This window comes from Poecilia formosa, unplaced genomic scaffold, assembly GCF_000485575.1.
Source record: "Poecilia formosa unplaced genomic scaffold, Poecilia_formosa-5.1.2 Scaffold123, whole genome shotgun sequence".
NCBI lineage: Eukaryota > Metazoa > Chordata > Actinopteri > Cyprinodontiformes > Poeciliidae > Poecilia > Poecilia formosa.
Genome location: NW_006800062.1, coordinates 694834 through 713538, shown reverse-complemented (window position 1 = coordinate 713538; position 18705 = coordinate 694834). Strand labels below are relative to the sequence as shown.

At 40.5% G+C, this 18705-nt stretch overlaps 1 protein-coding gene across 6 annotated transcripts in view; it reads left to right on the top strand.

The window, feature by feature from the left end:
* The window catches only part of qkia (QKI, KH domain containing, RNA binding a), an 85259-nt gene that overhangs the window by 51620 nt on the left and 14934 nt on the right, over positions 1-18705 (top strand). For all 6 annotated transcript variants that reach the window (XM_007561119.2, XM_007561121.2, XM_007561118.2 and 3 more), the window contains exon 4: positions 872-1015. In XM_007561119.2, the coding sequence (XP_007561181.1) occupies positions 872-1015 (144 nt within the window). The remainder of the gene's footprint in view (positions 1-871; positions 1016-18705) is intronic.

The following is an 18705-nucleotide window of genomic DNA, read 5'->3' as shown; positions in this document are numbered from 1 at the left end:
TTCTACTTTGGTTCAGTTTTATAAAGAGAAAATTATATTTTACCCTACATGTGAGAAAAACATGGGAAACTAATGTTTATGTATTGATCATTTTATCACAATATTTTGTGGTACTGTTGTGGTAATGATAAAAATTATGATATAAGGTATTTATTATTTTTAGGTCACTGTATTGCTGTAACTGCATAGTGCATTATTCATATTGTTCTTGAAAAACATTCCCATTTTTAATAGGCTTCTTCAAATCACTTAATTAAAAAAATAAGATTGATTTATATCCCTGAGCTGCACAGAGTAACTGTTTTAATCTTATTTTTGAATTTACTGATATTTATTGATGCACTTTTGGAAGAAACTTGAGTAAATGGCAAAAATAAAATTTACAATCACTGAAATTTATCATGACAGCAATAAATCAAAATCCCTATCACGATGCAACATTTTTCATGATAAATGATATGACGAATTCCCACCCCTAAGAGAAACTGTGTATTCTAATTTGAACCCACAAATAACTTTGAACTATATGTGCCATAAATCCTTTCCCACAAGTTGCATTAATGTAGGTTAAAATCCAGATCCGTCTCTCTCTGATCCCTGCATGCATTCATCTCTCTCTGATATTAATTGCTGCAGGGCTTGCTGTCATCTTTGTCTCTGTGAAGCATGGGATCTATTAAAGAAGGGTGTCCTTTCAAAGTTCCAGTTAAATAGCTGACTAACGGGCCGGTCCTGTCATCCTGCTTCTTCTCGCAGCGGCCCGTCTCTTTTCTCCTCTGTCTGATAACGCGGCGGTACCGCTGCTCCAGCACGCCCGCACTGTCACATCCACTCACCATCTCTCTCTCTCTTTCTGTGTGTTTCTGTCCAGGAGGAGCAGAACAGAGGGAAGCCAAACTGGGAACACCTAAATGAAGACCTTCACGTCCTAATCACAGTTGAAGACACACAAAACAGAGCAGAGATCAAGATGAGGAGAGCCGTAGAGGAAGTCAAGAAGCTCCTCGTACCTGCTGTGAGTATATTTCCTGCAGAAACACCAACATGCGTTACACTGTTGATGCTTTCCCAGCTGCCATCGCCTTGCTGTCCTCCATCATTTGGGTGTCACAGGGAGATGAAGGGCTTTAATATGTGCTGGGAAGGTTTCCCATATTTTCATAACACAATAATGCCACTGCATATGGCACAATAACTCCACCCCACTGTTAGTATCCTGTTTACCTCCATATATGGACGAGGGGAACAGGTTGGCAGTACCTCCAGTTGAGTGGAAAATCAGAGCGAGCTGCACACACCTCCGGTGCCGGCCACATTTCATCTCCGCTCCCTCTCAGGCCAGACTTCCTTAACGCTGTGCTCCCGGTGGCGGCTGCTGGGAGCGTTGCTGGCGTGGAGTTTGTGTTTTGTGATTTGACTGTGGGGAACAGGTGGACAGAGCAGCTGAGGGCACCTGTTTGCCACCAGGTGGCAACGAACAGAGCTGAGCCGGGACCTGACCAAGTGTGAGAGCTTCAAGGAAATGGACTGCAGTTTTTCATTTGGAGCTTTGTTACATTAACCTTGAATTATGCTTTGATTTTAAGGCTAAAATATTTTCTACACATGCTGTAATGAAATGAGTAAAACCACAAAGAGGTTTTCTGCTAGCATAAATTGTTCATGATTTTTATTTTTTTCATCTTATTTGCCGATGCTGCCCAGTTCTTGTTATATTTGACACTGAAATGCTATGTTGGTGACTCGGGATTTAGTTTTTCCTTTTAAAATTGCTTCATTTTTCCTTTTCTGTTTATTTAGATGATTATGACCTGCAGTTAATACATCTCTCCCAAAGTTATGACAGTGCTCTTCCTTCATAATAATGACATGGATATGTTTTTTATTTGCTTGAGCAACTTTGCTTAATGCACATTGTCCTTCCATTCAACTTTCCATTAATATTCTATACCTAAACATTCTTCTCTTGTGTTGATCATAAAAAATAATACCATGAGATATTTTTCTTTTTAAAAATCGTTTGTATTGCTCAATAACTAAATAATCTAGTTTTTATTAACAATAAGCCATAATAGTCATAACTAACCGCAATGAGTCCTTGGCTTACCGTCTGTATGTAGTAAATCCATTTAATGCTGTTAAGGTTTTAGCCTTGAACATTTGCTGTTTTCAGCGTTTTTGTACTCAAATAGATCTTTTAATATCTGCATGCATGTAGACATGCAGACATATGTACAACATTTGTGGGCCCTATAACTTGAAGAATGAATCACTGTTCATGCAGATCCATTGCCACATTCACAGCAATGCTTTTACATCACTGACAGCTCTCTGAATATAAAATTCATGAAAAAAGGGCCATAAAAATAGCATCTTCACTCTTTGAGAAATCTACTGTGTGTGCATTTTGCGTCCTAACGAGTACATCAAAGATGGCTGTGAGTCATTACCTGAACCACTGGGTGGGTTAAAAAGAAGCTCTTTTTATTCCTCCGACGTGGGGGAGCAGCTTCAAGGCCTTTTGCGATAAACCAGACACTACTGAAATCCTTTTCTCTAATTTTTCTGCTACCTTTTAAAGAAATTGTTCAGGGTATTTTTCTCTCATCATTTTGCTCATTTCCAGTTTGGATTCAAAGTCAAAAAGAATAGCTAAAAATGCTGATATTTGCCTTTTAAATAGCGTTAATAATTCCGTTTTAAGTATAAAGTGAACAATTTTGTCACATATGGAAACTGCTGCTTTAAGTCGAGTTTATTTGTATGGCACATTTCAGCAACAATGCAGGTTAATGTGCTTTAGATCATAAAAAACACAAATACAAAGTCGTAGAAGACACCACACAGTCAACAACTGAGAAAACCAGTAAACATTTGACAAATGTCATCATCACACATCAAAATGTTGGTCAGTGTTTCATTTTAAAGTCTGTTTATTCTCTGAGCTGCAGGGGGCCAGTGTAAGGACTTTAAACTGGAGTGATGTGCTTTATCTTCCTGGTTTTAGTGAGAATGCGTATAGTAGTCATACCAAAATGTTTCTTGAAGCAAAACCAGTTGAACCCCTGAAAGCAGCTGTGTTGCTTTGTGCAGCTTAGTATTATGGGCTTTTAACAGTTTATTTTCACTGGGAAAAGAGAAACCGTTAAAAGCCGAATGAATCACTCCTTCACTGTTAGAAACAAGACAAAGATCACCGTGACAACAAAATAATGCAGTAAAAGTATTCTGACCAAAATGACTGGGTTCTCTGCAAATAAAATTGATTTCAGAATTGTATACTGTCCTCCCAAAACACCAGTTGGTCGTGACAAATCTGTTTCCATCTTTTATGTTAGCCATATTCCGCACTCGTTTTTTCAATGTGGACAGTATTTTTGTCAGTTTTGATCCAAAGCATTAGGTTTTCTGCTCTGCTGGAAACATGAAGATTGTCTTTAGTTTGTTTCACATTACAGTGAGTTCAGGCATTTATCCAAAACTAAAAGGTTCTAGCCAGAAAGAGGAACTAAATCTTACAGAAAAGCTGTGGCTGGAGACAAAGACCATGTGATTTCCGTACAGCGACATTTGGGCAACTTTTGCAAGACGCTCTGCAAATATTGCTAAATCAAGCATGTGATGTGTTGTTAGGCTTCCATCAAAGAATCTTGAATTTAGCAATTGAATAAAAATGTGCTTTTATTTATTTTTTTAGGGGAAAATGTTAAAATTATTTATCCTTGGTGTCAATTTTTACTCTCTAAATCTGTTTTCTCACGAGGCTGTACCTTATTTTCACCATGTCTGTGGAGTCCAGAATAAAAGTATCATTGCAAACCTATAAATACACACACTTGCTCTCTGTTGCCCCTGCTTTTGCCCCTTTGCCCTTTAGATCCCTGAACTCTTCAACTCTAAATGAACTGTGAGCAGTGAAGCATCGTTGAGGTGAGAGAAGCAGAGACGGAGGGGAGATGGGTGGGAGAGCTTGATTGAGCTCCTCTTTCAAGTGTGGATTTATTCAACTGATCCAGGCCTACTGCACACACACACATGCACACACATACAAATACACATTCTCAAAAAGAAAAGAGAAAAGGGTTTACATGTGTGTCTACACACACTACTAAAATGCTCCGCTCATCGCCTGAGTCTCTCGTTAAGGCCCTCAAACCGAGCCTTGCGGCGGAGCCTCTCTGCACTTTAGGTAACCTCCACTCAGAGAGGAGCGGCGTCTGCATGAATCCTGAACAGCCTGTTCCACTTTGCCTCCCTGCCCCTTCAAGTGCTGCAGAGTCAATAATATTTGGCCTGTGGGTAGTCTGAGCCCCACGAGCGACAGGAAAACATTCGCCAACTGTGAAAGATGCAGAAATGTCTAAAATTATGTAGAAGTCTGGGGTAAACATTCCGCCGCTTAAGTCCAACTCCAACTGAATTACCTCCATATGCTGTCAGTGATCTTCTGCTGAGTTGTGTGACACGAGCCAAACAATGCCCAGATGGCAAAACACTGAAATTCTTCTGCTGAATGTTAAATATTTGCTTGTCAACAATGAAAACTGCCACAACCGGATGACTTATGAGATGTAAAGTTGGCATTTGGCTCAATGAAGGACCTGGCTGGCCTCTGTTCAGCCTGAACCAAGGAGGAATGGTTTACTGTTGGCCACAAAGCCGCCAGGATTGTCCCTTCACTTTTACTGACAGAAAAATGACTGTTGTGACATTGCTAATTTTAACAAAGTGAAAATGTTCATGAAAAGCCACACAAATTATTCCACTGCACAGTTTTTACACAAAGTGCATGTAATTTTTTTCTATTCTAACAGTCTAACGATTCTGTTTAAACTATTTAATAATAAATAATTATTCAGAATATAATTTTATTTTAAAAATAGGCAGACTAAATTAGATTTTTGAGCATTTAGAATAGATTCAGGACTGCCAGGAATAAGAATTGCGATTCTTATACACGGCCAGAAATATTTCCAAGAAGTTCAGAGGGTCTTTTATTGTAAGGATTGGAAAAGTTTGAGTATGTCTTGTTTTTTAAAAGCCAGCTGACCAGCAGTGCACATGTCCTAGTCTATGATCCATACATACAGAGAAGTCTGATCACTTTGAGTTTCAGGAATGACATGATTGATTGTCATTGTTTCGAAACTGTTGTAAACCTTAAGGCCAGAGAGTGATCCAAATCTGTTATAAATTGATGGACAAAAAAGATTGAAGGCTGTAATTTAGGTTTTCTGTTGTCTTCCTGAACCAAACATCAGTACACCAGTCATTTGAACTCTCAAAACATATTTGACCTCTTTCTCAATTTCTCTGGAATTAAGCTGCTAATCTTCAAAATAATTTCTAGAATTTCTCTGCTCCCCATTTTGATTGACTCTGTAAATCCCAAGAAGAGTTAATCCTAAATCTTGCCTGTAAATGTAGAGTTAGTGTTGAAAACAAGCCCTCAGTACAGCACCCCATGTTTTCTGACAGATGAAGTTGTTGCTGTAGTGCGAGAAGTCGGCTGCTTAAAGACTTTACACTCATGTTCAGTGTCAGTTTGTTGTCTCAAGCTGATCTCTTAAACCAGATAAGAACTTAGTCAATTTCAATCTCTGAGCTTAACCCCATATAGACGAACCAAACGTTAGAAAGATCTGGAAGGGAAGCGGCCCACAGAAAGCGAAGAGCCACTGTGAACATGGTGGACCATGTACGCCCCCCCACCCCCACTCCGACTGAAGCTGTCATTGCCGAGAACAAAGTGAGCATGCTAGCAGCCTGGCCAGACAGTGGCCTGGAGCACTAATCTCCATTTGTGGAAACCCAGTCCTGCCTCCTGAGCCCAACACGCTGCTCTCATTCCCCCCCTCCTTCTCCACACACATTCCACTCCATTTTCCTGTCACAATTTTCTTAAGATCTATTTTTAACCCTTTCTAAAGGGGTTTCTAAAGGTATTATGCACTAAGACGGTATATTCTTAACGGAGTTCCAGATCCTTAAGTTCCCCACCCCTCTTGCCCTCCATCAGTCCCTTTCTTGTTTCTTCTCGCTGCCGTCCTCCACCTTCGTGAGGAAAGATAAAGTAGATAGTGTTTTTTTTTTTTTTTTTGTCTAAAGCAGACAGATGGACCTTAATAGATGCCAAGCTTGGCTATCTGTGGGGTGTTGTGTCTGTACTCACCAGTATGCATCCGGCTTGGCAGAGTGCGGCATGGCAGCGCCATCAGAACCGCTCCGTCTGGGGAGGCAGGCAGGGAGGATGATGCAGAACTTGATTTAAGCAGTGGAAGTGTGTTCTAGGCCACCGTGTTCTGACTCCACAATCCATAAACGTTCCTTTTTGTTCCTCCTCTTCGAGCTCCTGCTCTCGCCGCCTTTCCCTCTCCGTCAGCAGTGTATGACAAATGAGTACAAAACACCATCTGGCTGCACCCATCCATGTGTGCTTCGCCAATTAATGATGTTTATTGTCTATTAGGCCTACCTATCACTACCATTCTCTTCTTATTTGCTCTTAATCTACTTTGCCGCCTTGTGTTGTCATTCATGCATGAGATCCACCTGTATTTATGATCAGAAGCTCACATTTATCATTAAGCCTCCCTGATTAGCTCAATTACTTATGTTTTTTTGTCTTTAAACTGTAAAATGTACCTCCTTTCAGTCATTACATATAAACAGGGTGTCTGTGCAACCTTAAGAAGTCTTAATATGTTTCATTAATTAAAAAATAATAATAATTTGGCCTTAAATTCCTTAATCACAGGACTTAAATGTAGTCATTTGATCTCATGTATGTGGTTTTATTTTTTCCTGTCGGCACTTTTCTGTCTGACACTCAGGCCTCAATAGCTGGTTGGCTATCTTTTTTGCCTCCATCATGGGTAAGTGCACTTTTATTGCCACTTAGCCGGACGAGTTTCGTTTTCGCCACTGGCTCACTTCTTAGACAACCTACAAACAGACCCCAGAAATTTTCATTGTTGCTATCCTTGATTGTAATATTAATATTTTTCTATCTTACATTTTGTTCAAGGTTGCATTAAAAGGGTATTAAAAAGTCTCAAATTTGACTTGCTGAAACTTGGAGATACCTTTACAGGGGATTAGTTTTTGCAGGACTTTTTATCACGTGACAGCTCGCAAAATATCTATTTTTGCTGCATTTAGTGAATAAATGGATAATAAAGACAGACGTGCTCTGCTAACGGAGTACAACCTTGCAGTCTGGTTGTAGGTTGCTAGTTTTCGTCAACCTGACAGCCTTCCTCTCCCTGTAGGCTGTTATTGCCTTCATCAGGCTAATGAAGGAGCTGGGCTGGATCATATTAACCTTCTGATCTCCACCTCCCTGGACACCAGTTACAACAGTCTGGACCGCACTATTCACTGCTCCCATTATGTATCTAAATATATGTATGAGCGTGTGTGTAAAGAGGAGAGTGTTCGGCCCATCCCACCTGCACGAACACACCACACCTCCCACATGGATGTTAATCATCTTTTTAATTGACTTCCTCGACTCAGTGACCTCTGCTTGATGCAGCCAGACTCCATTGCTAGGCTCCTCCTGTGCTGCTCTTAGTCGACTCTATGTGTGTATAGTCTATTTTCTAAACTACACGCTGTCAAGCCTGAAGAGTTTATAATATTTGTCTTCAAGCTGCTGCTGTTCTTATCGTCCACATTACTCAGTCAGTATTTCTCATTACTCCCTTTAATCTTTTATAAAGCAAACTCATTTTGTAAACCAGTAGACGGCACCAATGGAGATCAGCTGAGTGTAATTTAGTGAGCATTCACACCAGCCCTGTTTAGTTCGCTTTAATGGAACTCTGGTTCGTTTGTCTAGAAAGTCTGGTTTGTTTGAGGAGGTGTGAATGCTAAATCAAACTCTGACGTGGACCAAAAAGTGAACTATAGTTTGCCTAAAAACCTAGGTCTTGGTTCTGTTAAAGTGAACTCTACCGCGGTTTGAATGGATATGTGAATGCCAAGCGGAACGGAGTCCACTCCAAAAGCAGGAAGCGAACTACAACCTAAAGCATTCCTGGTGGCATTGGTACCAACAATAATCACTACTGCAAGCCATTTATAGAGTTGCTTTGTGAGAAGTGATCAAGAATAGCCTTCTCAAGTGAGAAGCTGATTATTTCTACAAGCGCATCGTTTATTTCACTTAATTTCTTCCTAGGGATTAACTCTGGGTTTTCAGAATTAGGCATCTTAAGAGAAGATGCATCTTGTTGCTGATTTCACAAGTAAAGCATTCCTTTATGGTCTGTTCACATTATATTAGACACATAATATTCTAAATTCATTTTTGGGCACTTTCATGTATGATCACAGAATGAGGCCGTCTACTTTTAGTGTTTTCTTCTGCTCAAGCTGGCCTTCATTCCTGTATTTAATGCCCCCTAAAGGTGATGTGAAGTAATTGCATCAAAGGGAATTCTGCTTAGAGCTCCTTATTTTATTAATTGAAATATAAATATCTGCCATAACTCGATTGATTATTACACTTATAACACCCTTTCACACCTATCAAAGTAACAAATTGGCTCATTATCGATGTTTTTTTTATTTTAATTTTCATTCCATTTTCAACTAAAACATTTTCAACTTGACCTTTTCTGAGAAATTTAACACTTTCTTTTTTGCTCTGTTGCTTTCTTGCCATCTTTCTTCATCTTCCATCTTCGTTTTTTTTCTCTGTATTTTTTGTTATTGCTCTTTATTTTTTTCTCGCTCTCCTGCTGTTCGCTGTTCTTTCATTCTGCGGGTGACTGCAGGGACAAGGCATTCACCACTCTGTTGTATTACTCCATCTGCGGTGGCCTTAAGGCGACCTCATCCCGTTAATAACACACATCTTAAAAACCACTGAAGAGACTTGAGATGTCTTCTTCTGCTGCTCCAGTCACACACAAAAGAAGGACACAAAGGTATATGTGAGTGACTTGCATAGCAGAAACTAACCTAAAACCCTCTTTACTCTAGTTTTTATTCTATTATTGCATTTAGTTACTAGAAGCGTCTTTCTCATGTGCCTGGAGACTTGGCCTGCACTGCTCTCATCCCCTGCTATCCTTCCTCTCTATACCTCCATCTGGCCGTCCCTCCTCATCTTCAGCTTTGTGGCTCTCCTGAGGGGCAGACAGGTGTTACTGGCCTTAAAAAACTGTAACCTCATGGGGAGCAACCTGCCTGATCTCCACCTTCCATGAGCTTGTGCCTCTGCTCCCAAATTACTGGCTTGAAAAGTAAAAAGCTGTCAGATGTCTTTTGAAAAATAAATAACAAAAGTCATGATTTAAATGCTTAACTACATTTGGTTCCAATAAAACAGATGGAAATACTAATTTTAGGTTGCTCTACTATGAAATTCTTTGTGTGATAACCTTGTGAAAAAATGGCACCACTGCAATACCAAATATTTTTTCAAAATTATAGCTTGCTCTAATTACTCATTTCTAACAGAAAAAGATACTGATTGTTTCCATTGCTGCTAAAAAGAAAGCATATCGACTGTAAGGAATGCACCGTTATGAAAATTGGTACCAATACCAACATCTGATATTATTGATTTTGTTGCAGATATTTACCAATATCGTATAAATGATGCTACACGCTCCAACGGCCCTGGAGTGTGTAGCACCAGGTGAAAAAGGCAGCAGTTTGATACTTCTAGCTCCCAATTTCTTGAGAAAACATACTGGAAAGGGCAGTCAAAAGGGCAAGAGGTGGATTACACCAAACACGACTCGTGTTTTTAAATGCATAAATGGGGATAATCTTCCAATCCGATCATTTTCTGTTGGATTAAAAGCTGCTAGCTCTGTAATAGAACTAGCTGCATATTTTTTCCTCTGTGCTTGAAAAAAATAAAAATCAACGCTGTATTCTGAAAGAAAACCTGATCTGTTCAGATGACGTGTGTGTGTTCATCCACCCGGGGATGCGCCTGTGGAAGGCTTCAGAAAAACAAGAACAGGAAACGTCAGGGTGTGATTTTTGTTAATTCCACTGCTCCTGTTTTCCTTCTCATCACCACTCTCCTCACGCATCCAGCCACAGGAAGTGGTGAAAATCCAGGGCAGAGTGGAGATCCCGACTGCAGTAACATTAGTCCCTAACAGCATGTTTGAACTCCTTTCCCATCGGAGTGTCGCGGATGAAACTGCCTTTTGTCTCACTTCGTCCTCATCAACTTGCAGGCAAAAAACATAAATGGGTTTAGCTTTGTCTTGTCTTTAACATTTTCTCCTGGGGTTAACCTGTTCCTAATCATTTTATACATTCTGTTCATCTGAGGTCAGTTGGTTTGGATAGTTACTTGGTTTCATATTAAGGTTTTTAAATTGGCCTCAGTCCCCAGTGCAGGTGCATTCTGTGTAAGCAGGCCCCTTGCAGCGTGTCTAAAATTGCCTTGACGACTTGTCCTGTTAATTTCAGTTCACAGTCATACACACGCGCATTTCGGTCCCCAACCGCCCAGATCCCTCACATCATTGTGAAATAACCACCTATTTAATCTACCTGGTTGTGTTTGGCTCCTTCAGGGGGGGATTGGAGAGTCCTAATGCACTACACACCAAAAGAAGTCCACTAACAAGGCTGGCTAAAAGGCTCGGACAGTTTTAATCTGCCCTTGTCCTCCTGTGGCGAAGAGAGGGACCAAGCAGGCCCCCGGCCAATCTTTGCCTCTCTTTGAAGGTTCCCCTAATCCCTTTACAGAGAGGCAGGGAAATGCAGAAGTGTGCATACTCCTGTGGGCTGATTTCAAGAGAGTCGCAGTCAGGACTCTAAAGGCCGACTGCTGACAGAACCCTCGGCGTCTCTCTGCCACTTTGTCTTTTTGTCTTACACATGCAAATCCTCCCACAGTAGTTTCTGAACTTGTGGTGGAACCGTTCTGCGGCCAAGGTTCAACATTTGAAGTCAGAACAAACACCCACACGCGCGCACACGCATGGCTTTCATGTCTCCTCCTCCAGCGACCATGCGCCCCAGTGTTGGAGGCAGGGAAATAGGATTGTAGAGCTCTAGCATTTAGAGCGCCTGAAGGCTGCTCGTCAAATTCAGCTCTTTCCTCAGCCTGTGATGCATCATTTGAGTGGTTATGGCTCAAATACTTGTCCCACCATTGGCTTTCTGCACCCTCTTGCTGGTTGCACAGGAGGGTTAAGTTCTACCAATGGAGCAAAACCAATGTGATACTCTGTGAATGACATGACGTTGTTAAAGGGGCAGAATTATGTTAAATCAGCTTTTATGCACTTTATATTATGTTATAATGCTATTCCTTCATCAAGAATATACCTGGTGTGTTGCCTTGATTTTTTTCATGCACATTTGAGAAATTCTTTAATCTCCTGTGGCAACCATTCAGGTGTCCAAAACTCCTAGGTGGATTTATCTAGTGCCAGCTTTGAGACGTAGCTCCTCCTCGGAGCTGCAGTTTCCAGGTTTCCAAGCTGCTGCCTCATAGAGTAGTCCTCCCCTGTGGCTGCACACCTCAGCTCCTTCAGACTAGCCAGTAGCAATAGCAAACACCTAGTGGACCTGTGCATCTGCTGAGCTCCTTATGTAAGCTTCTTCTCAATGCAACGCTGGCAAAAACATGGTTAAAAGACTGATGTTGGGATGACTTCCTGAAAATTGAGTTCTTAAAGAGATAGACACCCAATTTCAAGATTATAAGGAGATAGAGATATAAATTTTATAACAACCGTAGGAAAACGGTTACTATTTGTGCTATAAAATGGCACTATGTGCCTGAAGAACATAATACTCCCCCTTAAATTAACCTTGTTGACAAATGCAAATCTAATATTTTTAGTTAACATTATTTTTTATCAGCCTCTCTTTTTTTTACAGTGTCCAAACATAAGTATTTTTTCGGACAGATTTGCTTGTTTAAAAAAGATTTTAAAGACTGATCAGGTCTAAAGTTGAAGAATTGGGATATTTAAATGGTTCATCACAGAACATCTCAGATATACTGCCTGCTGAAAATAATGAGCCATCAGAGAACATAAAACCAGCTCACAAGGTCTCTTATTGTGCTTTTAATCTCTTAGATTTAAAAGTCAACTTTAGACAATAAAAAGTCTTAAATATGGACCAATTGTTTGTAATGGCTCCTAAATTCCATTTAGGCACATCTTAAACATGTGGGACTGTCTAATCCTCCACAATGTGGCATTAATTTGTTTCATTTAATGCAGCTCTTACTGAGGAATTTGGTTGTTAATTTGCATTGTAATAAGACTAGACGGTTCAAGTATTCATTCCTCCCCTGCAAAACCTTGAGAGAACTTTGCTTCTCAAACAGACATTTTGCAGATTCCTTAGAAAGTTAAAATAAAAATATTCTTTCTTTGTTATTGAACATCCAGTGCTTATTGTTCCGGTTCGTTGGTGTTCCTGATTGAAATTTGTGCTATTTTGGCTTGTTTCTGTTTTAGAATCTTTGACATAAACATTAATAAAATTAATTGATTTTATTTTCACAGTGTAATCCAGATATTTACACACCTGATAAAAGACAGATGTGCTTTATGTCATTTGGGATTAACAAATGTATTCCTAACTGCTGGAGTGAGAGATTTTAAAGATTATTATTATTATCATTATTATTATTATTTTATTTTTATTTTCATTTACTTTCTTCAAAGTCAGAAGTTTACTTTATGGACATCGTGGAAAAATCTAATAAAATATGGAAAAATATCAGAGAATTATGGAACTCTACAAATCTGATTAACATCTATACCTGGCTAATCTTTTGACATTCAGCAAGTGGTTATAATGTTAGTGATCCAAACTGACCTAAAACAACAAATAAATTAAGAAATGCCCAATTTAATTGGGCAACAAAACAGACCAAATTTTATTTCTGATTGAATTACGCTTAGTTATTTGGAGAAATCCAGAAATATAAGAAAAATAGGTTGTTGTTGATGCCAGCCTTGGCCTTAATCAATAATCTCAAATGTTTTGCTTTGTCAGGTTCCCTTAAACACACAACCTAAGGAAGGTGTCTCCAAAATGTATCTGGGTTTGCTAGCATACACACACAAACCTTCAAAAGGTTTGCATTAACATCTCACATGAGATTCTCAAATCTCTGTTATAAGAGAAGGCTTCAGTAATCTGCTTTGAGTCAGGATCTCTGAATCTGATGCAAATCCTTTTGCAGCATTTAAACCTCCCAAATCATCCCTGCCCAAATCCCTTCAAGATATTCCCCGCTCGATTGGATGGCATTAAAGGATCGTGGCGACAGAACAATACATTGTCTGCCAGTGTGGTAGAATGAGGTATAAAAGCAGGGTTGGGGAAAAAGGGGAAAGAGAAATGGAACAAAAACGGACGGTTACTCTAAAGGTTGCAAGAGCAGATTGAGTGAGAAGGGTGGAGATTTTTTTATTTCCATGCAGAGAAATGTTGATGATTAAAAGAGAGGAGAGGATAAACTAACAGCTGTTTGTTGGGCTGTACAACACGGGGATATCATGAGACACAACTTGGCATCAGATGTTCCTTAAAACGGATGCAGATGGATAAGCTTGAGTCATTTATCTAAATTGAGTTGTGAAATCTAGGTTTAATTTTCTAGGTTATTACTGAACTCTGATCTGCTGGTAATGATTAAGACCTGGAATCCCTGCCCCATTCTGTACCGGTCAACAAATCAATGTTTTCCACAAGCCAAAGTTTTTATTACAGAAAATCAACTTTTTCTTCTTTCTGAGTCTTTATATGTGCAGGTAACAGGTTGAAGGACAAATTCTCTTTTGCCCCATTGTTTTTCTCTTTTCTAGTGTTGGTGGCACCGAGTCTATGTACAAGTCTGTCAGCAGATATTGATGGGGTTAGCACATAGCACCAGGGCAGCCCACTTCACTCTCCTGCAGTCCAATAAAAGGCTGTAATAAGCCCCATAGATCTAGGAACTATTGCCAGGTTTGGGGCACAGACTGTGCTTGCCACCCATACATTGCCCATTTCTCCTGACCCCTGAGTGGCTGTTGTGCTTTTCCAATTAAATTACTGCTTTTCTCGAGCATTCTGCCTTACATACAAAGTACCCACCAGTGTTATCCTAGCCAGGGCAACTTTATTAGCACCCTTCAGACACAAGGTAACTCAAAGTGCTTTATGGAGAAATAAAGGACCATCTGTGAAAAAAATCTATATTTAAGAGAAGAACATGAGAAAAATGTGAGCATCACTTAAACATAAATACAACCAATAAATAACCAACATTTTTAACTGTCAGTTATCTTACCAAAAGTAAATCAGGGAAAGCATAGAAATGTGAAATAGCAGGTGGAGTACCCATAGTAGCACAGCAGTGAAGCAGGAAGAAGAAAACACTTCTGTGCTGACAGCAGAGAGCTAACTTTTTCAGTTTGAGGCGTCTGCACTAGTGAGGTTGGTTATGATGCAGAAATAAAGGCTTTATTAGAACAGTTCACTCCTCACTTTGTAATCTGCCACTCTGTTCTGTACCTCGCTAAGCTGCAGGTTTGACAGTAATGGGGCGGAGCAGCCCTGATACGTTTGTAATAATCTGACTGCAGTCAGGTTCCCTTCTATGCTAATGAGCCGGTGTGTTGTTGGTTTTGCATGGCTAATGGCACACACTGCTAAAAGAGCTGTGTGCAATGGAGAAAAAGAGGCTTTGCATGAGGACTCTGAATGTATAAGAAAGCCAGAGAGGAGAGTTGCAGGAGATTGCATTGTTAGTCATTGGTAGAAAAAGAAAATCCAGTTGAGGCCTAATTCCCCTGGTAGATATGATCACAAAAGCTAAGGAGCAAGGCAGAGGAAATAAAATTGCCTTTGAAAGTACAGCACTGACTTATCTTTTTTTTTAAAAGTGTGAGCATAATGTGCTCCAGCACAGACATTAAATGTTCTGTTTATTAAAGAGAACAGAAAAATGTTGAACTCATCTGTCTTTTTTCCCCCCATCAATTATCAAAAGTCTCATCATAGAAAATATATATACATATTTTTATGGATTGGTTTATTTTGGTTCCTCTGTAATTCCTAAAGAAAAAGAATGTGTTTAGCAGCATGTTCTGACTTTATTTACTGAGCAGTTGTCGGATTTACAGTCTCCCATGAAAACGCTGGGAGAAAGTTAGCTGCATATGTTTTCATTTCTGTTTGCGATCCACGTTCCAAGTTTGCTTTAGTCGACTTGAATCGATTAAACTTCTTGTCAGTAATTTATTTTGTGTGGAAATGTTTTGAAGCCTGCTACAAGTGCTCATTCCTTCCTCTTCTCTCACCCTCTGCTTCTGGAGAGTGTGGAATTGTTGATAAGTCGTCTTGGCAGCTTGGCAGGAGTAATCATTTCCCTCCAGATGTTGGAGTTTGGGAAGGAACCAAAAGGGGAGCGGTGACAGGGAGGAGGAGTAAAGTTGCGCCGGTACCACCAGTTTCAGCCCCGTACATGTAGTCAGCCGCTCCTCCTTCCCCTTCCTCTCCCCGTTCTCGGCTCTGCACACACAGCCTCTGTTTCCCAGGTGGCAGCCAGGGCAGGCTGTGTTTACTGCTCAGGTAATTGGAGTAGTTTGGAGAGAGTCTGACCCTGGCCCTGCTGAGGCGTCAGAGATGTGTGTGTGTGAGGTTGGGCGTGCACACTCGCGTCTGTTTGTGATGACGGGCAGCGAGGCCAGGGAAGGAAAGCAGGCCTTAGCCAGTGTCAGGCCACTGGGGAGCAGACAAATTGGCTTTCACTATTCTTTCTCTTTTCTGTCTCTTATTCTCCAGCAGTCCTTTTCTTCTCTCTCCATATCTCTCCATCCCTTCACTAACTCAAAGATGATCTTTCATTCCGCCTCTTGTACGTGCTATGTGGGGCCTTTTCTCCTCCTAGACTTATTTGTTCCCTTCCTTTTCGTTCTGTTTTCTGAGCTCAGCTGCATTCACAGTCACTCCTGCCAGATATGAGCAAAAATCCCCCCCACCCCTCGGCTGCGGCTATAAACATGAGCGAATTCAGCCGACCCAACCCAAGTGGCTGTTTACATCAGTTGGCTTGGCAAAGAGAGGGCCTGAAAGTGGAGCGTCAGAAGGGGAGTTTGGGTGCAGACAGACACTCAGTCATCTGTTTCTTGTTGTATTTCAAACGCGCCTGCAGAACAAAGCAATAAACAGAAATCTGGCTTTAGCTGCAGTTTGTATATGTATTCATATCGTAACTAGCGTGGGTCAGAACAAGCATCAAAGTAAGGAGCCTCAATAAGATTTCTTGGAGAGATTCCCAAACACATTTTTACAAAATTAATGACCATGCTGCCATCAGTTTTAACAGTGGACCCCCGCCATTTACGGTTTAGTGTTTCCAGATTTTTCGTGAAACACAACCCCAAATTATTTGCAGAAAATTTGCCTGATTTGCAGTAAAGTATATCTAAAATATTTTAAAGAAAATTCAGTTTGGGAAGGTGAAGTAAGGTTTGAGGTTTAACTATTAAAATTGGCGGCTATAAACATTTTTAGAGAAAGCCTCAAGTACTTGCGGTTGCGCTCCTCAATCCCCGCGGATATAAGGGTCTCACTCTACTCAGAATATGGACGCATGTCAGGAGTATCGAGTGTATTGACTTTCTCAACACACTCAACACGCCCCACATTTTTTCCATATAATTTCTACCAAAAATAATGATTGGTCTGGTTAATGGAAACAACTAAAACTTTACTATCATAGTCTTGTTTTGAAATAAGGATGAAATTAAGTGACACGTGTTTGATGTAGAAGACTAAATATGCTGTGCCTGCTTTTTTCCTTATTTTTAAATTAAAATAATCCCACCAAAGATAGATATTGATCAGTAATGTGCTCTTCAATATCTACTGATGCAGATCAATATACTGGATTTTAATGACTGCATGTGCACTGTTGGTCTTTCAGACTGGGTTCTTTGATCATTTTTATACCTTTTTATAGTTGGTATGATTAATCAAATATGTTCTGATGAACTTCTCTGAACATAAAACTGTGAGATATTCTAGAACCCATACAGTTTAACACATAATCACCCAACTAAGATGGACCTAATTTGCGTCCAGATCAGGCCGTGGGACCTCTACACTAAACACAGAAACATGACAATGATGTAGTTTGTGTGAGCTGACCCCATCGCAGGCTTGTCAGGTAGGACATGGCTCACCTACTGGAGCTCATCTCCGTCCTCTTCCCTTCCTATTTCTCCCTCGTTCCCCTCGTCCCTCTGTCTTGCTTGTCTCTGATAGCTTTTACCGCTCTGCTGATTTCACAAATAGGCCTCATTGATTGAATCAGATTCTTGTGGATAGAGCGGCTTTATTGAGTGGCTTTTCCACTGATGGACAGCAACAGGAGGGTGTGTATGTTTGTCACATGCATGCAGGTGTGAACGGCAGGGAAAAGCTAAAACTTCCTCCCCTCGCTCCCCCTCGTCCTCTAATCCAGCATCCGTCCCTCTCCCAGGTATTCAGCAGCCGGAGCATTACAAACTCTTGTGGGATGGCAACACCGCCATCCTCTGAGTGACTGGCATATTATGGCTTCTGCATGCTGACTGAGAAGTGTGTTAATTGTGACGACACCCTGAGCAAGTTGACGTTAAACAGTTAACTGCTCGTCATGGTGGTGTAAAAGCTGTGCTTCCGCCCAGCGTACATGAGGCAACATGATGAAAGTCAACCCAGCTTCTCCACAGCAGAGTTGGCAGCATCTTTGTTTGCTTTATGATCCTGTGTGCATTCACTCTGAGTTTGTCATCTTCTCCTAAAAACCTTTCCAGGAGTCACAATACTGGATGAAAGTGGGGGGAGTTTCACAGGACTCTGGTGCGGTTCGGAAAAGTGGAGTTTAATTTAATTTGTTTGATAGAAAAAAATTCTGTATTCCTTTCATGTTCCATTGTCTAAATCCACTTCTTTACGCAGCTGTGCTTCCTCTTTCCCAACAAAAGACTAGTTCAGCAAAATCAGCAAAGCTTTTTAAAAAAATATGTTGGTTTACTTTGGGGTCGGGTTGAATTTTTTTAGGCCCAATATGAACTCAAATCACTGATCAAGCAATTTATGGTCTAACATTTATTCTTTTTTTGTCCATTCATTCATGTATTCATTTGACTGCACATCCGTTTAGCAATTCATTCATTTGTAAAATAATTTGTTCAATAATCCATCTATCCACCTACTTATTGTGCTTCCTTCCATCTACACATCCATCATCCGAAGAGCGTTTTACTGTAAGCTTTTCTGTTAAATTTGAAAAATAGGCGAAAAGGATTACTCGAAATTTAAGTGTGAAAAAGTATGGCCTAAAATAAGAGAGGAACTATTGGTTTAATAACTTCACGTCATAAATTATTGTATTTCAGATCTAAGAGCTCAGTCCAATAGTATTGTCTGGCTTTGCCGGCATACTCTTAGTGAACATCAAGCTGCATCCTCTGCCCTCCGCTGAGCCTCTCCACAGAGCAGCGCTCACCTCATCCCAGCTGCAGCATCTGAGCTCCCCGCCTTTCTACTCTCTATTTTGTCTCTCTGCTCTCAACAGGCAGGTTGCCTCCTATACAGAACAGGTTGGATTGGGATCTTTTTTGCGTGTGCCTGTTTAACCCCTGCAGACCTGCACGTCTGTCACAATAAAATGCACACAGATGCACATAAGCTTCTCTAACATTTCTGCTGCCGAGC